The sequence below is a fragment of the Tasmannia lanceolata genome, unplaced genomic scaffold, assembly GCF_043159265.1.
Source record: "Tasmannia lanceolata isolate RefF3 unplaced genomic scaffold, GAP_Taslan_0.1 ptg000007l, whole genome shotgun sequence".
Taxonomy (NCBI): domain Eukaryota; kingdom Viridiplantae; phylum Streptophyta; class Magnoliopsida; order Canellales; family Winteraceae; genus Tasmannia; species Tasmannia lanceolata.
In genome coordinates this window covers 8,549,317-8,572,931 of record NW_027518684.1, presented here as the reverse complement: position 1 = coordinate 8,572,931, position 23,615 = coordinate 8,549,317, and the positions used below count along the sequence as shown (strand labels likewise).

The 23,615-nt window shown below is 40.0% G+C and overlaps 1 protein-coding gene and 1 pseudogene across 1 annotated transcript; one reads left to right on the top strand and one right to left on the bottom strand.

Annotated features, from left to right (window-relative positions):
- Positions 1 to 4,037: 4,037 nt before the first annotated feature.
- Positions 4,038 to 8,950, top strand: LOC143881733 (ADP-ribosylation factor-like protein 8c). Its single transcript, XM_077384987.1, has 6 exons — positions 4,038 to 4,225; positions 7,400 to 7,481; positions 7,571 to 7,603; positions 7,700 to 7,821; positions 8,305 to 8,466; positions 8,570 to 8,950. Exons 1-6 carry the CDS (start codon positions 4,188 to 4,190, stop codon positions 8,685 to 8,687), a joined length of 555 nt encoding a protein of 184 aa, XP_077241102.1. The 5' UTR covers positions 4,038 to 4,187; the 3' UTR covers positions 8,688 to 8,950.
- Positions 8,951 to 18,022: 9,072 nt separating this feature from the next.
- LOC143881298 (EIN3-binding F-box protein 1 pseudogene) lies at positions 18,023 to 19,083 on the bottom strand (annotated as a pseudogene).
- Between the last annotated feature and the right edge of the window lie 4,532 nt (positions 19,084 to 23,615).

Genomic DNA, 23,615 nt, shown 5'->3' with positions numbered 1-23,615 from the left:
GAGAAAGGAAAATCTATCCCAAGCGGAAAGTCTTCCTCTGTTCTCGTTCTTCTCCTTTTTTGCTTTCTGCAACTGTTGTTTTCCCTCAAAGTTTTCTGATCAAGGCATTTTTGGCACTAATAAGCGAGTTCTAAGGCATCCGGGTTACGTGAGTGCACACCCCTGGAGCGAAAGTTGTTGCATCCTGGAGGCATACCCCGAGACGCCCATCTGCACCGTTGATTCATCATAGTAAGGGCGAGATTTGCCTTAAAGACAACGGAGATCCTTCGTACCTCAACTCGATAAGTCATTTCTTCTTCTGTTTTGTCTGCTGATTAATTATTGCTAGTTTCTACCATCTGTTCATATCAGTTCATCTTCTGTGGAGCTATATTGGTATATTTCGTATCCCAAAAATTACAGATTACAATATTATTTTCAACACTTGAGACAAGTTTGGCATATGGAAATTTTTGTCACAGTATCTATGTTTGCTCAGTGGTGAGAGAGAGCGGGAGAGGGCCGGAAAAAAAAAATTCTTTCTAGAGAAAATTTGGAGAAATTTTCATTGCTATTTGGATGACCAGTAGATATATTATTTTTGGAAACGTTTTCTACTCGAAATCTACTTGCCTAGAGAAATTTTCATTTGAGGATTGAAATGGCCATATCACAGTCAAAAATCTGTTGTTCAACCATCTGAGACAACTCATTATAATTTTCAATAATCGGTGGTTGTCTAATGGTCGCCACCATTTCTTTGCTGATTACAAAAGTCACGTCTAATCCACTGAGGAGTATATTGACTCTCGGAAGATGAATGGGATTTTCCTCCAATGTTTCTTAGAATTGCGATGTCGCCAATACTTCTAGTAATTGAGTCCTACTGGGCGTGCCATAAATGTGTTTGTCACCTAAAACTCAACGCGAGGGGTAATCCATTCATCCCCTCTTGGATTAGATTCCAGTCGATTGACAAGAAGGGGGGAATTGATTTCTTCCTTAGGCTCTTAATGCCTATTTAAAAGAAACAAAAGGTCTTAAAATTGCCAAAATGCAAGCTAAAATGGAGAGGAATGCAGAAATACAAGCTACAGTACTCAAGAAATAGCCACTCGACACATGACAATGAGGACAAACAACAACCAATGTGTAAATGTTGAATAAGAAACTAAAAGGAAACATTCACCGTCAAGGATAATCCCATTACCCTTCCAGCATCCATATTCATAGGCAAGATTACAAACTATGAAGCTACGAAAATAGTAAATGATTAATAAGTTAATAACTAAAAGTCTAAAACATGTTTGTTGAATGGTGAAGTACTTATTCTAATGCGGCCACCTATTTATATTGTTTTCTTCATAAAAACCACCCATAACTGCTCTTTATTCTTGGGAGAAAACCTATTATAATTGTTTTTAAACACCATTTTGAATTTCAAATCTTAATCCATTTAAAATAACTATCATTATCCTTATTTTTCAAGGAAATGACCTTCGGTAGATAACATTTATTCGTTTATATATATATATATATATATAGCAGAAGAGAAATTAGAGAATTTTTTGAATATTTCCAAAATTCCGTGAGATTTACACGTCCATGTTTCATTTAGAGAATTCTGTGAGATTTGCTACCATCTAGCCCTTTAATCTTATACAGTCTATGGTAGAAGGCATTTGCAGGTGAGAGCATCCACCCCATATATGAAGTCAAAATCTGCTGAAAAGTTAGCCTTAGTGGCTGCCCTCACCTTCAACAGACCATCCACCAAATGCCTTCCGCGATGGATGCTAGGAAATCCCAATTTTTAATATAAAATTTGAATGGAAAGTCAGCATTTGCGGCTCTCTCCCTCTCTATGCATATCTCCGACCTTATATGCTCTGTGGGCCCACTTCATATAAATGTTGTGGAATTTTTTGGCATTGGGCAATGATAAATTCACCCCCCTTGCACTACAATATTCACCCCTATACAGCCCACATCATAGGATGATCCAAACCGTCTATTTGATGGCCACAATGTAAATAGGTTGTGCCCCAAAATTGCTTTCCATAGGATGATCCTAGCCCTCCGATCTACAGAGAAACTCCATATAATCAAACCTCTATAGATCAGACGGTTAGGATGATTTTTGAAGTGGAAGTTTTTGGCATTGGGCGGTGATAAATCCACCCATTTCTTCTGCAATATTCACCCAATTTTTTTCAAAATGGACTATACAGCCCACACCACAGGATGATCCAAACCGTCCATTTGATGGCCACAATGTAAATAGGTTGTTCCCCAAAAATCTTTTCCATAAGATGATCCTAGCCCTCCGATCTATAGAGAAACTCCATATATCCATTTTGGGTAGTGTTGAAATGAGCCTCATTTACTTAATTACTCTAATTCTTTTATCTAATTCCGATTCTTAACTATTTACAAATATTGCTTCACTTTTGTATTTTATAATGTACTATGTAATACGAAGCTAGCAAGCTTGGTACTTTGTTTTTTATCAAGAAGACCGACGCTATTCCTGCCATGCAAACAGATTGAGAAAGTCATATGTTTCACTGAAAAAATAGAACCTGATTCTGTTTATTAAATGAATTCGAAGTATTGTTTTTAAGGGATAAAATTGGCTTCCAGTAGTTTAGTCACATTTTTTCTTCCATCTTTGCTTTCGGATTGCCATTTAAGAGGCTTTGTTATGATATGCTTTTTAACAAATGCACCCATTAAAGCCACATAATTTCAATCTTACCCCCTCTTCTTTATGGTTTTTTAATAAAAAATCTATAGGGTGATCTTAACCGTCCGATTTAAGAGGAATTATGGAAACCTCTATAGATTGGACGTCTAGGATCAGCCTATGGAAATGAATTTTGGGGCACAACCTATTTATGTTGTGTTCTATCACATGGACGGTTTGGATCAACCTATGACGTGGTCCGTACAGTTCTTTGTCGGCCCGTACATCGCACGGGGTTTTTTACTAGTATATATATATATATATATATATATATATATATATATATGGCCCATATTTTGGATAGCGCTTTGGGGCCCACCTCCCAAATAGCCCACACCTAAGCCCAGGCTATTTGGGAAGTGGGCCTCCAAGCCTAAATGCTTTTGGCAAGCCAAAAGAAAAGAGCCGAGTTGGTTAGATGAACTCAAAGTTTTTTTCTGTTTTTTTTTAATGTCTTGATGAGCTCAAAGATATGCGTTTGATGAGCTCAAAGATATGTGTGCGCTTCAAGTGTCAATCTGATCCACAAAAATCCTTCAGGATTAAGGGATGAGATTTGCTAGGGACAATCGCAGAAGTCATTTTGCCAGCCTGCTGCATGAGAGAGCAGCCACCTCACATGAATTAAATGAATAAGACAACATCTGTTGAAAAGTGAGCCGACGTGGCTGCTCTACTGCAACAGTGGACTGGTGCGAAATGCCTTCTGAATTGAATGAATAAGACAAAATCTGTTGAAAAGTGAGCCGACATGGCTGCTCTATTGCAACAGTGGACTGGCGCGAAATGCCTTCTGCAATGGTCCTTAGAAAAATTCTATAACCGACCTTGTCTTTTATTATTTAACCAGCTGTCAACGGTTATTACAATTCCCAAAAGGATAATGATACCACCACTATCGTATTTTGATGATTACACTCCTCACTTTATTAAAAAGTACGGTATGACCCCCACCATAGGATCCTAACCATCCAGTAGATGGGCCCAGGCCCACAGCCTAAATATGTTGTGCCCCAAAAATCATTTTCATAGGTTGTGGCCCATCTATTAGACGGTTTAGATCTTATGGTGCCGCCATACCGTACTTTTTAATAAAGTGAGGAGTGTGATCATCAAAATACGATAGTGGTGATATCATTTCCCTTCCCCAAAAGCTCTCAGAAAACAATTAAATTATAAAAGACAACGTGAGTTAGTGCAATTATCAAAACATGGTACTGCCAATATCGTTGCCTTGTTTTTTTTTACCGCCAACACCCTAAGTTCGACTGGCAATTAGCGCGTTTGTCTCTTCGTATTTAGAAACAACGGTTTTCTATTATTTCAAGAAAACGAACAAAGTTCACGCCTTCCTTCTGTAATCCTCTGTCTTTGTCTCCTCTTTTCCCATCCTCAAATTAGGGTTTCGGAAGCTTCCCCTTAAATATAATTGCCGTCAATCAATCCAGTTCTTTTTGCAATGGGCATTTGGGATACCTTTCTCACCTGGCTTCAAAGGTATTTCTTCTCATCTCCTCCTTCTACTATTGATTTAGGGTTTCTAATTCGAAAAATCGACACAAAAATTGCATTTTTTTTTCTCTATTTCCTTCTTCCCTTTCTAGGTTGTAGTAATTCATGCGTGGTTTATAGGATTAACTTCGCCCTGTTTGAATCTGCTAGATTTTTATCGTTGCAGCTAGAATCTATGGATAATTTTTCACAATAAGTAGCCAAGGTACTTTGATTATTTGTAGGGTGTTTAGGGTAATTTTAAAGTAAGAGATTTTCTTATAATTTTGCACGAGAGAGTAAAGCAAAACTGGGAAAAAAAATGTAAAGCAGGACTAGAGACCTTCTTTTAGATTTAAGTATAAGGGACATAGAATGAAATTAATCTTTAATACATTCAATTTAGATTTGATTAATATAATTTTGCTTTAAATAGTTTTACCTTTGGTTGAAACCAATATCTAAATATAACCCATTAGAAGGGAAGCTGAAGGCGGTATCAAACAAAATTGAAAAGTTGAAGATGAGAAATCCCTAAATTATTTCGTACCAGTCCTCGTTGCGGAAGTTGATTGAATGAATTACTTTAACTCAAATTGTGTTTCTGTATAACTATGAAGTAGCATATTGCATTAAATGGTTGTTTGTTTTATGCCTCGTTAGATGAATGTCATAGGCTCAAAGTGGGCAATATCAATGTTTGACTCATTAGTTTTGTTGGATGAATCAAAGGTCTGGCTAAGGATCTTGCTAAAAATTGGGCATAGAATATGCTGCAATTATCAACCTAACTGTGGTTCCAACCATTAAAAGGTTCCCTTTCATCAATTGGAACAAAAAATAAATTCATGGGAGTTGACAAAAGTTGCAAATGCAACATCCTGCAGTTTTGAAGGGTAGCGCTTTTCATGGAAGGGTTTCTAGATTAAAAGAGCAAAAAATGCAATATTTGGCCTTAAACAAGCTTTTGAAACTGGTATGCGTAGTTCCTTAGGTATGTTGTCATTCTTCTAATAGAAGCATTCAAAGTTAGTCTGGAGCATCTTTTGATTTTTGTCTGTAATTCTGCACATGAGATGTAGAAAAGACTACTTCCGCATGAAAAAACGAATAAAGTTTTAGTGAGCTAAAAAGATTAAAAAAAGGAAAAAACAAACAAGCAAAAGGAAACCCAGAGAGAGAGAGAGAGAGAGCAAACCAATACACATAATCTTAGTACACTAACTCAGTATGAGGAACTCCATAATGAGCCAGAGGCTACCAATAATTGCCTTCCTGATGAATAATGCTCTAATTCTTTAAATTCGTAGAAAAGGATGCACCAAGAGATCATGATGAGTAGAATTCACAAAGCGGGTCCGAAGCCCAGGCGGACCTCTTCACCTCCTCGGAGGTTAAAGATGAAATTTGATGGTTCGAGTTTTGGGCAACCCTGGTCTGGCTGGTGTTAGAGGCCTGCTTAGAAATTCAGAGAGTGAGGTTTTATGGACCTTCCCGGGTCGATTATGTTAGAGGTGGAGGTCAAGGCACTCCTAATTTGAATTTGATCAGCCTCAAGGGACCAATTACAGCAGTTGATCATTGAGGGAGACTCCCTCAATGTGATTAGATGGGTGAGTGAGGGGTTGTGCTTCCCATGGCTGTTTGCAGATGTCATTGAGGAGATCAGGGCCACACTAGAGGGGCTGAATTCAAAGATAATACATTGGTGGCACTGGTCAAACTCAAACGCAGATTCACTTGCACAGGCGGGGTCCGTAGAGAGGAGTTCCAATTACTTGACTTTTTACCACCTTTAGGGGTCACGCCGAGGGATTTCATTTAGGGGCTTCTGGGTTGTATCCTTCATTAATTGCATATTTTGCTTTGCTCCTGTTTTATTGTACTCCACCTCTTGACTACCTCGGTCATCAGGCTTTTCATTAATATTTAATACAATCACCCTTCAAAAACAAGGGAAGCGCCAAGGGAGAAGCTTCCTTTTTCAGCCACTGTATTGTAAGGACTAAGGAATCTGCCTCAATGAAGGAGAAAGCTTAATTTAAATCTGATCTTGTTTCAAAGGGTTCAACCGTTGCCTCTATTGCATTTCACTATTTCTGTATCTCACATGGTGGGACCATCATCCCCGAAAGTTATCTTAACAAAAGTAGAATATGATACAATCAAACCTTTGGGTGTGACTTGAATATGAAGCTTATATACACGAATAGTTTGGGGGAAATAGGTTAAGTCTGGTCTATTTTGCTCTAACTTTCTGACCTAAACAGTTTAGGTGTCCCATGGGTTCGAGCACACAGTCTCTGGAATGCATTAGATGTTTAATCAATCATCGAGAGTTTTTAAAAATTGCTCAGAACCAGCTCCTGATAGAGCTTTAACTACTCCCCACAGGAAGCTGTACATTTCCCAGAAGATAATGAGGGTGAAGGCATTGGGTCTGAGCCTCAGAATCCTTCACTCTAGTCTTCACGAAAGGCTCACCCTTCCTTTGAATCTTAGGGAATCAATTGTTCTGGCTAACTCTAATAAGGTGACGAGGAGGGAATTAGGGAGCCAGTAGGCACTGTTAGCTTTCCATTTGATGATGATCCCTTTATGTACGTTATCATTCTTATTACTACTTTTTTTTTTGCATGTGCTGGCAAGCAAGAGTTATGTATGCTCACAAGTTCCTTGTAAACATCTATTTTTAGTTGAACAAACAAGAAATTCACTATCTTATTTTCCGTACATTAGGTTCCCTTTGTTTATAAATGAATCATTTAGCTTAACTATTCCAAATCTTTCCTAGGAGTTTAAATGCAACTAACAAATCAACCGTAACCATGAAAGCCATGTTCCTAGACTTGAGTCCCACTGTTTATTTGCTCACTTCCATAAATGGGTGGGTATTAGATGAAAATGTAACTAAAAAGCAGAGTTTCACCTAAACATGTATTTTCAGCAAAAAGCATGCCCTTTGAGTTCATACAAGGGTAAAACTTATGTTTCTTGCTGGTGTAATAAACTGATAATACATGCACATTTTGAACATTTAAACTTAAGTAGTTTTGTCTCATTATATTATTTCCTTGCTTCAAATTTAATAATTTGGTTTTCTATTATCTATATATGAACAGTCAAAGTTCATCCTGCTTCATAATCTTCTCGCAATTCTGACTTCCTTGCACATTTCAGCCTGTTTTTCAAGCAAGAAATGGAGCTTTCGCTTGTAGGCCTTCAGAATGCAGGAAAGAGTTCTCTTGTTAATGCCATTGCAGTGAGTAAATCTTACATCTTTTCCGCACTTTCTAATCCTTGAGAAAATTTGCATCTTTGACTCACCTATAATTCTTTTATTCTCATCAGACAGGAGGCTACAGCGAGGACATGATTCCAACTGTAGGTATCAATTTCTCTTTGTTCGTCAAAATTTAACTGCTCTGTGTTTCAAAGTTTCAGAAATCTGAATAAACTTTTCTGACCTTTGGAAATCAGGTGGGTTTCAACATGCGAAAAGTTACGAAGGGAAATGTGACCATAAAACTTTGGGACCTGGGAGGACAGCGGAGGTTCCGCTCCATGTGGGAGCGTTACTGTCGTGGTGTCTCTGCTATTCTGTAGTTATTCGCTTCCAACCAGTAGTTTAGATATTAGGATTTTATCTTGGCCTCTAATTTTGTAAAAATCTTAAGAAAATGCCTGGTTTTTAGGGATAATGTTGTGAAACAACCAATTACTCCAAAAGCTTAAGCCATTAGAGTTGGTGTTATTAATCATTTAAACGCTCCCCCTCACGTGTGGCCCCTCATTTTTGGGTTGGCCGTACACATGGCACATATGGCCCCTCTTTTGGGTTGTCCCATACATGGATTTTTAATATCGAGGAGTTGTAGGGTTTTCAACCTATGGCCTGTCGTGAGGCAATAGCTCTTATACCATGTGAAACAACCAATTACTCTAAAAGCTTAAGCTATTAGAGTTGGTGTTATTTAATCATTTATACTTCAACAAATGTACAAATGCCTGTGAATATTGGCTAGTAAAGCTACTATTTTCTTTTTATAATTGACATCTAATTTCTTATTTTTTGAACATGACAGATACATAGTCGATGCTGCAGATAGGGACGGCGTCCCCATATCCAGAAGTGAGCTGCATGACCTGCTAATGAAACCGTCCTTAAATGGGATCCCTCTGCTGGTTCTTGGCAACAAAATTGATAAATCTGAAGCGCTTTCCAAACAAGCATTGATGGATCAGCTGTAAGTACAGAACCCAACAACCATTCAATCCACAACTAAATAATTCCTTCCCAAGAAGCAATTCAATTTTCTTATCTTTCGTTCCATTTTTGGTGGTAAACAGAGGCCTGGAATCTATCACAGAGAGGGAGGTTTGCTGCTACATGATCTCATGCAAGGATTCCATCAACATAGATGTCGTCCTCGACTGGCTTATCAAACACTCAAAAACAGCAAAATAATCTCTTAAAACACATCACTTCTGGTGAGATATTGCTGGTTTGGAGCATGATGGAGATGGATGCAGATTAAACTATTTTTTTCATTTGCATTGAGTAGAAGTGATGAAGTTTTAGAATCTCTGTCGAAATCTACTAGCATCGGAGAGAATCCCACATAGTTGTGTTATGGATTGCATTTTTTTTCTTATGTGCCTTGTACAAGTACAGAACAATTTACTGCGATCTTTTTTTAGTACATAATTTATAGGGTTTTTTTTTGGAAACTTTATTGAATTCTACTAGTTAATAACCCTGATTACAAAACAGTGTGGGTGACAAGCTGTCTGCCCAACAAGTTTACAATCTGAGGGTCCCTCCATCTACATTCAGTGTCACCAATACCTCCATCCTTGCTCTGTCCAGCGCTCAAGCCCCTCTCTGGCAAGCTTGTCTGCATCCTCCTTTGCAGTGCGAAGTTTGTGAGAAAATTGAAGACAGATCGTCCAACAGCAGTCCCTGATTTCTTTAATAATTACGCCTGACAGTTTCCATGGGCTTCGGAGTCGGTTGCTAGCCCATGCTATAACGTTATCTCCCTCTACTATCAATGGGAGAGAAAGGTGATCCATATACCACATTAAACCCCACGAAAGGGCTCTAGCCTCGGCTTCATTGGACGGACCGAGCTTTAAGCTTCTCTCCCAAATGATGGATCTCCAATTACGAAGTATATCTACCAAAGGGTAACAAAATTGAGGATGCTTCGCTTTAGCCTTGGCTGCCAAGTCCACGTTAACATCCAGCAATAATCTGCTGAAGCTTTTCTCCTTTTCATCAAAGATTCTCCTATTTCGGTCTAGCCAGATGTTCCATATGACCGCATATCGAACAAGATTTAAAAGGGGGCGGCCCAACTTTTCAAAGGGAATATTGCCCCAATGTAGGACTGTTTTCTTGATGGATTTATGGAAGGCCATAGAAACACCAAATCTCCTTGTAATGGCCACCCATAGGTTGGGACATGCTCAATTGCTTCCTCCGCTGATTTACAGAGAATGCACCTAATTGCCATAGTGATATGGCCCCTTTGAGCCTATTGCAAGTGTTAATTCGCCTATTTCCAACTATCCATGCGAAGGTCACTACCCTTGATTGTAGATTTTCTAGAGAATGAAATTCATTGTTGGTGTGGCAGACAGGCTGGCTATTCGGATCCAAAATTAACCATATAATCGGGTTGGCTCAGGCTCATGGCCGTTCATTTTTTTTCTTCTCCTCTTCTAGTCAGTGCTTTTAGTTTTTACCTTTAATTATATACATATAACTAAAGGTGTCAATGGACCAAGACAGTCCGACGTTAATAAATAGGATTTGGGCACAACAGTTGTATCCAAATCATGTCTGTTGTGACCTAGACGTAGCTACAAAAGTCCGATGAAGCGTTCTAGATCCGAATGGAGGGCACCAATGTATTAATATACTTCATATTTTCGTCATTTGTATCTATTCATGAGGGGTATTTTTATAACATTAAAAAGCCCTATTAAAAAACAAACAAACATTTCATTTCCCAGTTTTTTGTTTCATAGGACCAAATGCCCGTCTAATTAACGGTCGGATTAGAAAAAGATTGTTACCCAGACATGGAAAATAGGATCCAAAAAGCACAAGAGGGATCTAAATGGATAGTGACCGAGACCCTTACTTATGAGTTATAACAGATGTGTGATTTGGGGAGACACCACAAGGTGAGTTCAAAACATCAACAGAAGGTAAAAATACACTTAGACCCCCTGTGGTTTCTGACACTTTCAACTTAACCCCTAATGTAGACCCCCTGTGGTTTCAATTTGTATAAGGTAGGCCCCCTCAGTTGACGGTTCGTCCACTGATTGAAGGCTTAGGATGATCCGATGGAGCTGATTTTTTTGGCACACCCTATCTATATCAGGGCCCATCAAATGAACGCTTTGGATCATCCAAACAATGTGGGCCCATACCTGAATCCAAACACTACCAAAAACACAGTGGGCCCACATTGTTTGGATGAGCCAAAGCGTTCGTTTGATGGGCCCTGACATAGATAGGGTGTGCCTAAAAAATCAGCTCCATTAGATCATCCTAACCCTTCAATCTGTGGACGAACCGTCTACATTGATTTATGGAAATGGTCATGTGATTGTCATTTTCGTTAACTTTTCCCAACGAACCTATCTAATTGGAAAGTGATCTACTGGGACCCACTACGTTAATAATAAAGGTGCCGCGACTTCGGAAAAGCCAACGGGGCCCACAAATGGACAAAACCCTGAGGGGCCCTCTGATTTGACGATTATTTCAGCCGGTGGTCCCACCAAATTTGTAGGTGGAAAGATGAGCAAATCGGTCCGTACTCGTTAAACCCCTCCACTGCTGTGGATCAGCCAAACTTGACTTACAGGACACCTCTACGGCTCTGCCCCACCCACATGTTAGAGAAGAAAATGCTGCAAGAATGCTGACAGTTGAGTAGCGGTGCAACTCGGGTCGGATTCAACCCGAACCCGCCGCGTTCAACCTGATAAAAAAGTCGGGTCGAGTTGGGTATCTTTCGGGTTGAGTTCTGGTCGGGGTCGGGTTGAGGGCTTGGACAACCTGACCCGAGAGAAACCCGACATTTTTTTATCATTTTTTTTAGTTTGTACATTTAAAGCTTAAAAAGTCGGGTTGGATCGTGTTCGAAGTCAGGTCGGGTCGAGTCGGGTCGGGTTGGGTCAGGTTGGAAAAAAGGGTTCCTCTAGTTGAATCTCATTGGGTTGGAACTCGGGTCAGGTTGGGCTCGGGTTGAGTAAATGGTTCCTAGGGTTCAACCTGAACCAACCCAACTCGAGTTGCCCCCCTACAGTTAAGCTCTTCCGTAATAGCCACTACTTGGGCCAGGTGTGTGCCATGTGGAATTATCACATCCATTGATCTAACTAACAACCACAATTCTAGCCCTTTGATCCAACAATCTTCAAGATCAACGGTCTAGATTACACATGATGTTCTACAAGATCAACAGTCTGGATTACACATGCATGTCCAAACTTTTATGACTAGGATTGATCAAATAGTGACTATCTTCGTCGGTTCTCTGTAGGGGTGTAAATGGATATTCGGAAATTCGATTACCGTCCGCATCTGACTCCGTTTAAAGTGAATATTATCCGAATCTGTTTTAAGCGGATATTATCCGAATCTGTTTATGAGATATCCGGCTCTTAGCGGATGCGAATCTGGTAAATGGTATATCCGATCCGTTTAACATCCGAATCCGAGAAGTAAATCATTTTTATTTATTATTAATAATATCATTAATATTTATTTTTAGTAATGACACACTATCTTTTGTTTCTAAAAGAAAAGTGAATTTTCTTTTTAGGAAAAAAAAATAGCCCAAACCCATTTCATCATATACAAAAAAAAAAGGAAAAACCCAAAGACCACTACCAACACTATCATCCATGCCCACCGCCTCCCTCTCTCTCTACCTTTGGTTTAAAAGGAAGAAGATGATCTCATATATTTTAGTGTTTGAGAGTTGATTTTGTGAAGAGAATGTAGAGGTCTAGTTTTAGGGTTTGGAAATTCATTCGAGTAAGAAGGAGAAAAAATATAAAGTGCTGCAATAAAATGTTCGAATTTACCGGATAAACGGATACAGATAATATCCGAATTCGAACGATATCCGGCGGATACGAATTCGGTAATAAATATTAAATATCCGTCGAATCCGAATCCGAATCCGAATTCAGATAGTGTATATTGTAATCGAATTCGGATATAGCCATATCCGCTCCGAATTCGATCCGTTTACACCCCTAGTTCTCTGCTACAATCCAAATATCTGATCCATAAGAAATTTGAGAAAATTTTGGTCCCTATTCAATGGCGAAACATTTGATGATTAAATGGGCACCATAATTAAGAGATTATGAATCCAAGGTGGAGCCCACCTGCGTGTTAAAGATATGGCTCACTATATTACAACCATTTTTAGTCTGAAGTGATCATTCATTCAAATTCAGGGGCCCACGTCCGTGGCACACATGTTTGGAAGTTACATGTGATATTCTTTTGGGCCCTTCACCTAATGTGACAAGACAACATATCAAGTAGGTCCCACCATGACAATTACATGTGATATTCTTTTGGGCCCTTCACCTAATGTGACAAGACAACATATCAAGTAGGTCCCACCATGACAATAGACACACTTCCTAGTAGGGCTGCAACAGGGTCGGGTCGGGTTGGGTCGGGTTTTGCAAAACCTAGCCCAACCCTACTGCCATTATCTTAGCGCTGACCCGCCCTGACCCTAAGTCAGAGCCGAAAATCCTCAACCCAATGCCCGCCCTACAGGGTTCAGCCCAACCTTGCCCGCCCTGATTGGCCCTGATTGGGCAGGGTCGGGCCGGGCTGGCCCTGCTTGGGTCGGACCGAGCCAGGCAATTTTACATGTTTTCGGTCTGTTTTATTGTCAAAAATCAAAATACTTCCACACAATCTATTATTCTAATTGATATATGATTTTTGGTGATAAATACATAACCAAAACCCAATAGATTGAGAAATGAAAAACAGAAAGGCTCAAGGGTGGGCCCCGGGTAAAGTGTAAACAGGGTCGGGTCGGGTCGGGTCGGTTAGTGCGGGCTGGGGTAAAGTGTAAAGGGGGTCGGGTCGGCCCGGGGTATCAACCTTGAACCCGACCCGATCCTGAGTAAGGGCCAAAAAAAATGTACCCAAACCTGCCCTCAGGGTCAAATTTTCCAACCCTGGCCCTGTTCGGGCTCAGGGTAGGTCAGGGCTCACAGGACCAAACTTGCACCCCTACTTCCTAATAGTGGTGCAATTTGGGTTAGGTTGGATTGAGTTTTTGCTAAAAATGAATTGGAAACAACCAAGTGTGGACCCCGATCCGAGATAGGTAGTGAGGTGAGGGAAACTAGTCCCTACACCATCCTCTGGATCATCCACGTGAATGGAGAGCTCTACCAAGGAACTCTCGAAACGGATGCCACCCTCATAGCATAGCACGAGTGGCGATATAAAAGAAAGAGATATGTCTCGATCCGGAACCGAGATTCGAAACCGAGACATACCTGAAATAAACTCAGAGTCGCCATCCATGGATATGCCATGGAACCCTAAAATCAAATCCTCTGTGCAATGGATAACCAGAAATATATATGGGTTCGTGCCTGGTTACGAATGGGGAAGGTCTGAGAGCACCCCCGATTCGTCCGAGTGCAAGCACTTGGTCTCTTATGCCATTTATTATTAACTCCAAAGAAGTTTGGATAAAAATCATCTGAAATGGGAACAATCCTCAAGAATCGTCTACCTAAGCATGCATTTCCTGAGGATAAAGATAATAAACACATAAAATAAAATGAAAAATGTGCCACCTAAGCACAGCTAGGTTATGAGTGACAAACCTAAAGGGTGTCTAAGTTCTGATGTGCAAACACATGCAAATCACAGCAAAAGGTATAGGATCAGTACGAGAAAGTAAGAAAACACATCAAAACATATAATAACAACATAATAAATCCTAAGACTCTAAATTATTAACCCGAGTCCTCGGATGGTCTGGTATTCATCCAAAGAAGCCTACGTATCCCCGCCTCCACGAGAATCAAGGCAACGTAGTTCTTCGCGCCTATTCTAAGCTATGATGCCTAAGACACCTAGCCCTCTATCCTAAACTCGATCTAAAAGACCAGACCAATTATTAAAGTTTATTGTACGATTATTTAAATTCCAGTGAATTGTGGATTTTTAGGACACCCTATATGCCCTAACTAAATGCAGATTAGCCCTAGGCTAATGCAGGTGGTTCCTACAACCTATGTGTAACTAGGCTGTATGCCCTAAGGAAAACAATAGGATTGCTAACGTATCCAAGACCTAGTCATCAATCGGCGATGTGAATCGCCAACTGACCGGACGGAGGCGCTCCTAGCTAGGACAAACTCCTAACTCTAACACAAACACACAACAAGCACACAACAAAAGACAAACTCCTAACTCTAAAACAACACAAACAAGCACACAACAAATAAAAGACAAACTCCTAACTCTAAAACTCTCTATCTAGGACAAACTCCTAACTCTAGAGGAAGATCTTGTTGAAAACAAGGTTTTGAAGAAAAAGGGTTAAAGCATTTATTAACAAAGTTTGGCTGGACTTGAGATAAGAATCTCAAGCTGCACTACGTACCTCGTGGAAGAGGATCAAGCCAACGTAGTTCGAAAATCGAACTCTCTACCTATCAAACACTTACAGCAAATCAATTATTTTTTTATGCTTTAAGTTTCTAGTGTTTTTGAGATTTTTAATGATTTCAATGTTTATGGATTTTAAAATTTCTGATGTTTTCACCCTTTTGGCCAAAGACCGGAGGGAATATACACAACAACACCCTAGGGACGAACCCTAGGATTAACAGGGGAAACTATGCTCTAATAATACTATTATAAGAGCAAATGAGTCAAAGACTCTCTAAGAGCAGTAACTGACGAATAAATGAGTCAAAGACTCTCTAATAAAAGCAACTGAAGGATAAAAGAGCTAAAGACTTCCAAAAAGAGCAACCGAAAGATACAAGAGTCAAAGACTCTTCAAACAGAGTAACTGAGAGATACAAGAGTCAAAGACTCTTCAAACAGAGTAACTGAGAGATATAAGAGTCAAAGACTCTTCAAAAGGAGCAACTGAGAGATACCAGAGTCAAAGACTCTTCAAAAAGATAGCAAATGAGGGATACAAGAGTCAAAGACTCTTCAAAAGAGATGGAAACACGAGTCAAAGACTCCACTGATAACAATACAAATCAAAGACTCCACTGATAACATCACACAAACAAATGAGTCAAAGACTCTCTAAAAGAGAAGGAACACGAGTCAAAGACTCCACTATTGCTAATTAAAGGATAAATGAGTCAAAGACTCTCTAATAACACTACATTAAAGACAAATGAGTCAAAGACTCTCCTAATAACACCACCTAAAAGGCGAATGAGTCAAAGACTCTCTAATCAAAGGCTGACTCCTATGCGAAAGGACTACCGAATAAGGAGAGACTCACAAGCAAAAAGAATAAGAGACCTTGTGCACATTTGGCCAAGGTAAAGACATCCAGCCAGGCCGGACAGCTACCTAGCCCTCAGGGTGCAACAAATGTGCAACCCAATACCCATAAGGGTAGGGGTATGAAGCCAAGCCGAGTAGGGTGTTCTTCCAAAACCAAACGGCGCACTCTAATAACACCATCTAAAGGATGAATGAGTCAAAGACTCTCTAATCAAGGCTGACTCCTATGCGAATGGACTATCGACTAAGGAGAAGCTTACAAGCAAAAGGAATAAGAGACCTTATGCACATTGGGCAAAGGTAAAAACATCCAGCCGGGCCGGACAGCTACCTAGCCCTCAGGGTGCAACAAATGTGCAACCCAATACCCATAAGGGTAGGGGTATGAAGCCAAGCCGAGTAGGGTGTTCTTCCAAAACCAAACGGCGCACTAAGAGGAGGTTTAGCAAGGGAATGAGACCGGGCGAGTCTAAAAGGAAATAAGAGACTTTGTGTATATTTGGCAAAGGTAAAACACTCAACCGGGCCGGACAGCTACCTAGCCCTCAGGGTGCAACAAATGTGCAACCCAATACCCATAAAGGTAGGGGTATGAAGCCAAGCCGAGTAGGGTGTTCTTCCAAAACCAAAAAAAAGCGCACAAAGAGGATTAACGAGAGAATGAGACCGGACGGGTCTCCTAAACACACAAAGATGGGCTCTAAGCAACCTTATCATTGCTCTTGCAAAGGGGGAAGCAAGGCTAAGACAACCAATTGACCAAATTGATCTCTAATTAACAAATGAACAAACTGAGGTGTAATCTCAGAGAGGATTCTACAAATGAGGCTTGCCTCCAAAGGAGGATTGCCTAACGAGACAGAGTATGTCTCCTAGCACAGGTTATAGTATCTAAAGAAATCTAACAGAAATCTAAAAGACTGTGCTAGTCTAATCAAAGAGAGAGGAAAATACTACCAGATAATCGCAAATTCCAATCAATTATTATAAAAAACAAGTCAAATATCAGCAAAATATGATCTACAACTAAAGAGTGCACAATCTGTAATAATAGCAATCATACAATGATAAACAATATTAATTAGTCCAGACCAGCCGCTGGATAGCCTAATAAAGCAAGAAACAACATTAAACACTTCTATGCCCAACCACAAGTACCACTGCCCCGATATGGGGGTGAAATCAGATGATGCTAAAGTAATCATCTGATATCACAAATACACAGGATAATATTCCTACAAACCGCCTTGAAATCAGACAGTACTCATGTCGATAATATCGAATAGAGTAGTCATCTGATTTCCTCCTTTAATTAAACAATTTATTGAAATAAAATTAATTAGCCCAGACCAGCCGCTGGGTAGCCTAAGTAAAATAAGCTTTCAAAATAGTCTCACCTGGGCAGTCAATTCATCTTCAGAACCTAACTCAAAGTTTAGTACAAGAGAAGAATATTTTTAAAAAAAAAATTAATAGATTATACAAATGCATGCAATGATATTTCTGATTTTTATAAATTTTGATGCATAACAGGGTGGCATAAACTTGTGCAGATTCAAGTGCAAAAAGAACGGTGAGCCCCAAAACACAAAGACGGGTCCAATATGAGGCTAAGTAAGCCTCCTAAAGGGGGAACTCTCTAAATGAGACCAGGCTTGTCTCCAAACAGGGACTCGGTAAATGAGGCAAAGCCTGCCTCCTATGGACAAACTCTCTACCAAACTAAAAAGGTCTCTTAGAAGGGAGGCTCTAAGTAACAAGGCTTGTCTCCGAGGGAGAAACACCTTAATGAGACAAGGCATGTCTCCTAGTGCAACTCATTATCGAGACCACAGTGATCTCCTAAACAAAAGGTTCCTCTATCTAAAAGATATCTAAGAGACTTAGAAAGTCTCCTAAATAAAAGAGGGGGGCGTTACTAGGACTGAGCAAGTCCCCTAAGGATGGGCTTGGGCTATCGCCTTCATCGCCCTATCACTGAATGGGGCTACTAATATCTGAGAGGCATCTAAAAGACTAAGCAAGTCTACTATACAAATGAGAGGAACACTACTTGGATTGAGCAAATCCTAAGAAGCTGGGTTAGCTCTATAGAGACCTAAATTGTCTCTCTAAAGGGGAGGCTCCGACTATCGCCATCATAGCCCCCGACTGACAATAAAAGAAAGCTAATGAATGAGGTTACATGACCAACAAGATTGGGAAAATCCGCCAAAGAAGAGAGAGGAATGCTTTTCGGACTAAGCAAGTCCCCTAAAAGGTCGGAGAGAGAGGACCCGCATGATGAGCTGCTTTGCACAGGCCAAGGAAGCAACCCCCAGATCAGTGAATCCAAACCTCGATATGTCAAGGTCGAGAAGGGAAGCACAGCTCTTCGCGAGTGCTGTCAAACTCCCGCCAGTGATCTTCCTACAACCATAAAGGCTCAGCTGCTGGAGTGTCCTTCCATGCAACCTTGCCATGGCCAATATCACCATATCAGAGAGATTGATGCAGCCAGCAAGATTGACCCTAACAAGCCTCGATTCGCAGCTCTCAAGGAGAGACAAGAGTCCAGCGTCTGCTGCTGCGCAAAGACCACTAAGGTCTACATTCTTTAAATGCGGGCTCATCCTCCCTTCCATGGCTAATCCAGCACTACCAAAACCAGGGCAGTTATGAATGGTAAGGGATTGAAGAGAATTGCAAGGAGGGAGCAGAGTCGAACCAAAAACTCCATCTCTAATTCTAGTACATTTTGCCAGAGACAGTGCCTTCATCGCTGTTACACAGTTTGAAAGTGCACTAAGAACACCACACTGGGTGATCCCATTGCACTCCTCAAGCTCCAGGCTTTCAAGGCACCATGTCAATTTCGCAAAGGCATTCAGCCCATTGTCAGACAAGAAGAAACACCTGCGAAGAGCCAGCTGCTTAAGGTTTGGGCAACCGCAGCCTACAGTTTGAAGTCCTATATTTGCTAAACCACGGCATTAGGTGATTATAAAGGAGTTTAGCTTTTGCAAACCAATTGCCTTGCCCAAGACCAGGAAACCACTCTCATTCACGCTCTGCAGGCTAATGAGAGAGGTATCTATAACAAATATTCCATAACGTTCTATGAACACAAGAGAGACATCAGCGATGCTAATAGACTCAAGCTGATCTTTGCAAGGACAGCTGGGGTTGATGAAACAAGACTACCGACTCTTTTGCCCCCCACAAGCTCGCAGTCCTTGATGGAAATAGATTTTAAACTCAGGTAGCAGCGGCCAATAGCCCACAGACCCTCATTCTTAATCTTAGAGCACGATTCTATCATTTCTAACAAAATAATTAGCATAAACCAGACATGGATCACACACAACACATATTCAAGACAAATGCTTTTACTTTCAATTAATTCAACGACATAGCTTAGATTTTAAACTCGAACCAAGTAACCTAGACAAGGAGTAAATGAAGAAAGCTATCTTAAAAATCAACTCTTTTCAGACATCAAAACTTATGCACATGCAATCATCTTGAAGCATTGGTCAATCAAGAAGTACACTATAGAAACAACTCCATGCAAATTTTCATTAGCTTATTATGACAATATCTATTGCTATAAGAGAAATAAGCCTCTGAATCTATTAAGAACAATCCAATTTCTTAAAAAAAATAAAATCAAACGATCAAGTAAAATCATTTGAACAAGAAAACATATCTTATTATCATAGCATTTGAGATTAAGCATGGATGCATATAATCACAATTCTCACAGGGGTTACGGATAGTACCTCAATTAATTGATTAATCAATAATCAAAACCAAGGGAACAATAATGAGAGAAATGAGTAATTCAACATTCTGGCTCTTCAGCTACGAAATTGATCTAACAATCTTGGAGATTATGCCACTAGTTTTAGATATTGAAGGCAAAAATGGAATGAATATGCAACTAATATATGCCTGCACGATATTTAGATCAACGTCATAACTTCACGTAGATTTTCATTAACACCCCAGATGCCAAGAAATGAAGAAATCGATTGATTGAAAAAAAAAAAAAAAAATCATTGAATAGGAATAAAATGAGGACCAGGAGAAGAATCACAGATCTATAATTTCCGCATCAAATTGAAATTAAAATCAAAACATAAACCACACACAAAGTATGTCAACAAAAATCAACGAAATGAATTTACAACAAGGAGATTAAAACAACTTTATCTCAGAGATTTACCTTTCTCTTAGATTTCCAGCTCTGATCCGATCTCTTGCGCTCTTTGATCTTAACCAGAATTTCACCAGATTCTCTTTCTTCAAATTTCCTTCTTTAAAATCAGCCTCATTATTGTCTAATCATTCATTTCAAACAAGATAATCTTTGCTCTTCTTCTCTTACTGATGTTTTTTTCTTTACGACTTCCAAGCCTTAAAGCTAGATTCAAATGGTATTTTAAAAAAAAAATTTCAAGGTTGATGCGATTCGAGCTTCAAATACACAAATCCTTTCAAGTACACAGATCTGAGAATTTTCGGTGAAGAGAAATGCTCAACTCTAAAAAGGCCTAGATCTGAGGTGAATAATAGATCTACGGTTTGGATCTGGATATTAGGGTCTAGATCTACGATTTAGGAGTTAGAATTTCATGACGTAGAAAAGAGATAGATCTCAAGGTTTCATGGCAGATAAGAGAATGTAAATGACTGGAAAATAAACGAAGGATGATCGGAGAATGAAAGGCGATCGGGGAAGATGATCGGAGATATAGATCTGGAAATTTCCTTCTCTCTCTCTTTCTCTCTCTCCCAAATCTCAGCTATAAGCCATAGATTCAAGCAATAAGGTCATGGATCTAGGGTTTGAGAAAGAGCTAGGATTCAAGGCTAAGGATAAAATCAAAGAGGAAAAACTGAAAGAATGAAAACGAGATCCCTTCGGAAAATTGATCGGACCTTGATCGGGGAAAAGAGATCTAGAGGATTAGGGCTTTATGATTTAAAAAGCTTTTAAAAGTAAGAATAGAGAAAAAGAAGAACAAAGAGATCGATCAAAGAGAAACCTAATTGCCGGATTCCGGCATAGATTGCCGGAGAAAGCGAAGGCCGGCGAGCTCCCTCTCTCCCTTCTCTCAGATTCTCAGCGAAAATGAAGATCTCCTCCTCCTTGACACTCCCTTCTGGTTTTAAGCCTTAGATCATGGGATTTGGACTTCGGATCTGAGATTTGGATCTTAGATCTGAAGCTTGGAGGAGATCCGAGAGAAATCGAATTTCCGACAAATCTCTCTTCAACTCTCCCTTTCTTTGCTGCGGATCGGAGATCAGATCTCCGACTATCGATCGGAAGAATGATCTGCGGACGAAGATCAAAGGAAGAAAGCTCAAATTTCTCTCTCGTCTCGCTTTCTCTTAAAAAAAAAACGAAGATGAACAGTCCTCTTCTCTCTGTTGATTTTTTTTTTATATTAAAAACCACTGTGTTGATAACCGCACTCCCACTTGATGGGCGCACAAATCTGGATGAGTCGCGCCCGCCATTTTTGTCTTATTTGGCCTGGGCGCGACCATCGCAGGATAATTCGCCCCTCTTATACACGAAAATGATATATTTACCTCCTTTTCTTCCCTGGACAGCCCCCTTTTCAGATTAATCACCCTCCTTTTGATTTATGCTGCGCACCTTCTCTCGGCTCGTCTTATTTGACAAATCGGCTCGGAAATTGATGAAATTTTACGGGGATCTCAGGGGGACCATAAGCTGCTTCCGGGCTCAATTCGGGACCCCGACTCACCAATTTGACAAGGTTTCGCACAGGCACTACGAACCTGGGTCCAGTCAAAATGGGGTGTCTACACCAAGTGAGGCCTATTTTATGGTAAAAGCTCGATCAAAATTCCTAAAAGTCGACCCAAGTTGGACCCCTACTTCTAAGTTCCAACTATGCAATTTCTCCCCATCAAATCTACTACTATCTAATCCAAGGATAGCTAAAATGGCATCACATCAAGTTCACGTGTAAAGTACTGTTCTTTTCCGGTTAATAATACTTTGCTTAGAAAGGAGGACAAGTTGATTGGCTAGTAGCACGCCCTCATCCACATGAGAACAAGAACATAGAAAGGAAGAAAAGTCAGTTCCGCGTATAGAGGGAAAGACCCATATAAAAAAAGGGTGGTGCGTTGGAATATGTAAGGCACTTTCTTTTTGCGTAGTTCACACTTCACACTCGTCAACTTGCGTCTAACAACTTGACCGGATGTGGGCCCCATCACCTTCACGTCACCCAACGTGTCATCTTCCATCCTCCCTTCTCTCTCAGATAAATAATTCTTCTTCGAATCCGGTGTATCGTAAAAAAGAGTAGTCAATAAATATACTAGAAGGGGTGGCCCTCGAAGAAAAGGAGATGAATATATCAATTCAAATATTTGTGGGGTCAGGTTTTTTTTCCTTTTTTTTTTGTTCATAGGGGTCTACGCAGACCCGTACTGTGGAGAGTTGTAGAATAATAAGTCAAACGGAGGAGGCTGGCATTTGATTTGTCAGAGGAATAGTGGAATAATGGTAAGTAGTGTTTGGTTGCGCAGTAGTGGAAAAAGTAGGGGCATTCGTTATTGAGAAAAAGAGGGTGACCAAGAGAGATAGATTACGATGGGATAGAAAAGATGAGACCTTTTCCACCATTCTTCTACAAAAATTTTAGGGAAATGAATTTATTCTCCTCCCCTTGACAGGTAAAGTCTCCACGTTATCTGTTAATTATTATAAAGGCAAAGAAAAACGTTAAATGGGTGAATTTATCCTCAAGCAGTGAACCATTCTCACAAAAACCGTTAAAAGGGGGGATTTTATCCGTTTAAGAGGGGGGGGGGGGGGGGTATCATTTCCCCAAAACCGATAATGTCTAGAACCTGTTGGAGAGTCAAACGGAACTTCAAAGTAATATTGGCAACCAAACAAGGAATCATCATTCACATTTGAAATTCCAATTAATGCCGAGAGTTTGTGCAACCAAACATACCCCTCGGGTGGGAGTTAGGGGAGCATTTTAAGTGATAATTTTTTTTTTACTATTTTTTATGTGATGTTCTCTCTACTCCCACAAACTCAAGCCTCTTCCCCTCTTTCCTGCTTTGTCTGTCTCGCACAATTGTGCCCACGATTATCCCATGAAATCAACTTTCATGGTCGTCAAGCATGTGGCCAAAGTCCTTATGCAAATACAAGTAGGGTCACATGTTTCATCTATAAAAGTAATGTTTGGGATCTTTTCTCATCGAACGATTAGTATCTAGAAAATATTATAAAAGTACCAGCATATAAATGATCTTTTTTGGCCCCTTTGCTCAAATTATTTTGGACTATAATTATTTTAAAGTATTGGTCGCACAAAAGCTGGGATGGCTTAGTAGCTTTGCTTGGCATTAAGGTGTCATGTCAGCGTTGTACAAAAGCTAAGATGGCTTAGTAGTTTTGCTTGGCATTTAGGTGTCATGTCATCAAGCAAAACTCCTTGTTTGGTTGCCAATATACCATTCCAATCCCTGGAGACTACTGGGTATGTCTCCACGCTTATCCAATGCCGGCTAATGTGTCACCCTTGTCTCATCCCAATGAAATTCGAGCCTAGCTAAAACAACAAACGATAGAAATTTACTCGTATTTCTTGAGAAACATTCTTTTCTTCCTCCTCTTCAAAGGTTAGTGCTACCAAATGAAGGGCTAGGATCTTGTCGACATCATCTCACATCATGAATCACACCCCTTTTCATAGTGAACGGGAAGCTATCTCACACTAACTACATTTCTCCCACTTCTCAAATAAATAAGCGAAAAAAAAATCAAAAGAGTGATGGAAAAGA

What these genes read in the sequence shown, in the direction of transcription:
- LOC143881733 (XM_077384987.1), top strand. Translation starts at nt 4,188, where the DNA reads ATGGGCATTTGGGATACCTTTCTCACCTGGCTTCAAAG. An exon ending in TTTCTCACCTGGCTTCAAAG is followed by an intron (nt 4,226 to 7,399) that starts GTATTTCTTCTC and finishes TGCACATTTCAG; the next exon opens with CCTGTTTTTCAAGCAAGAAA. An exon ending in CTCTTGTTAATGCCATTGCA is followed by an intron (nt 7,482 to 7,570) that starts GTGAGTAAATCT and finishes TATTCTCATCAG; the next exon opens with ACAGGAGGCTACAGCGAGGA.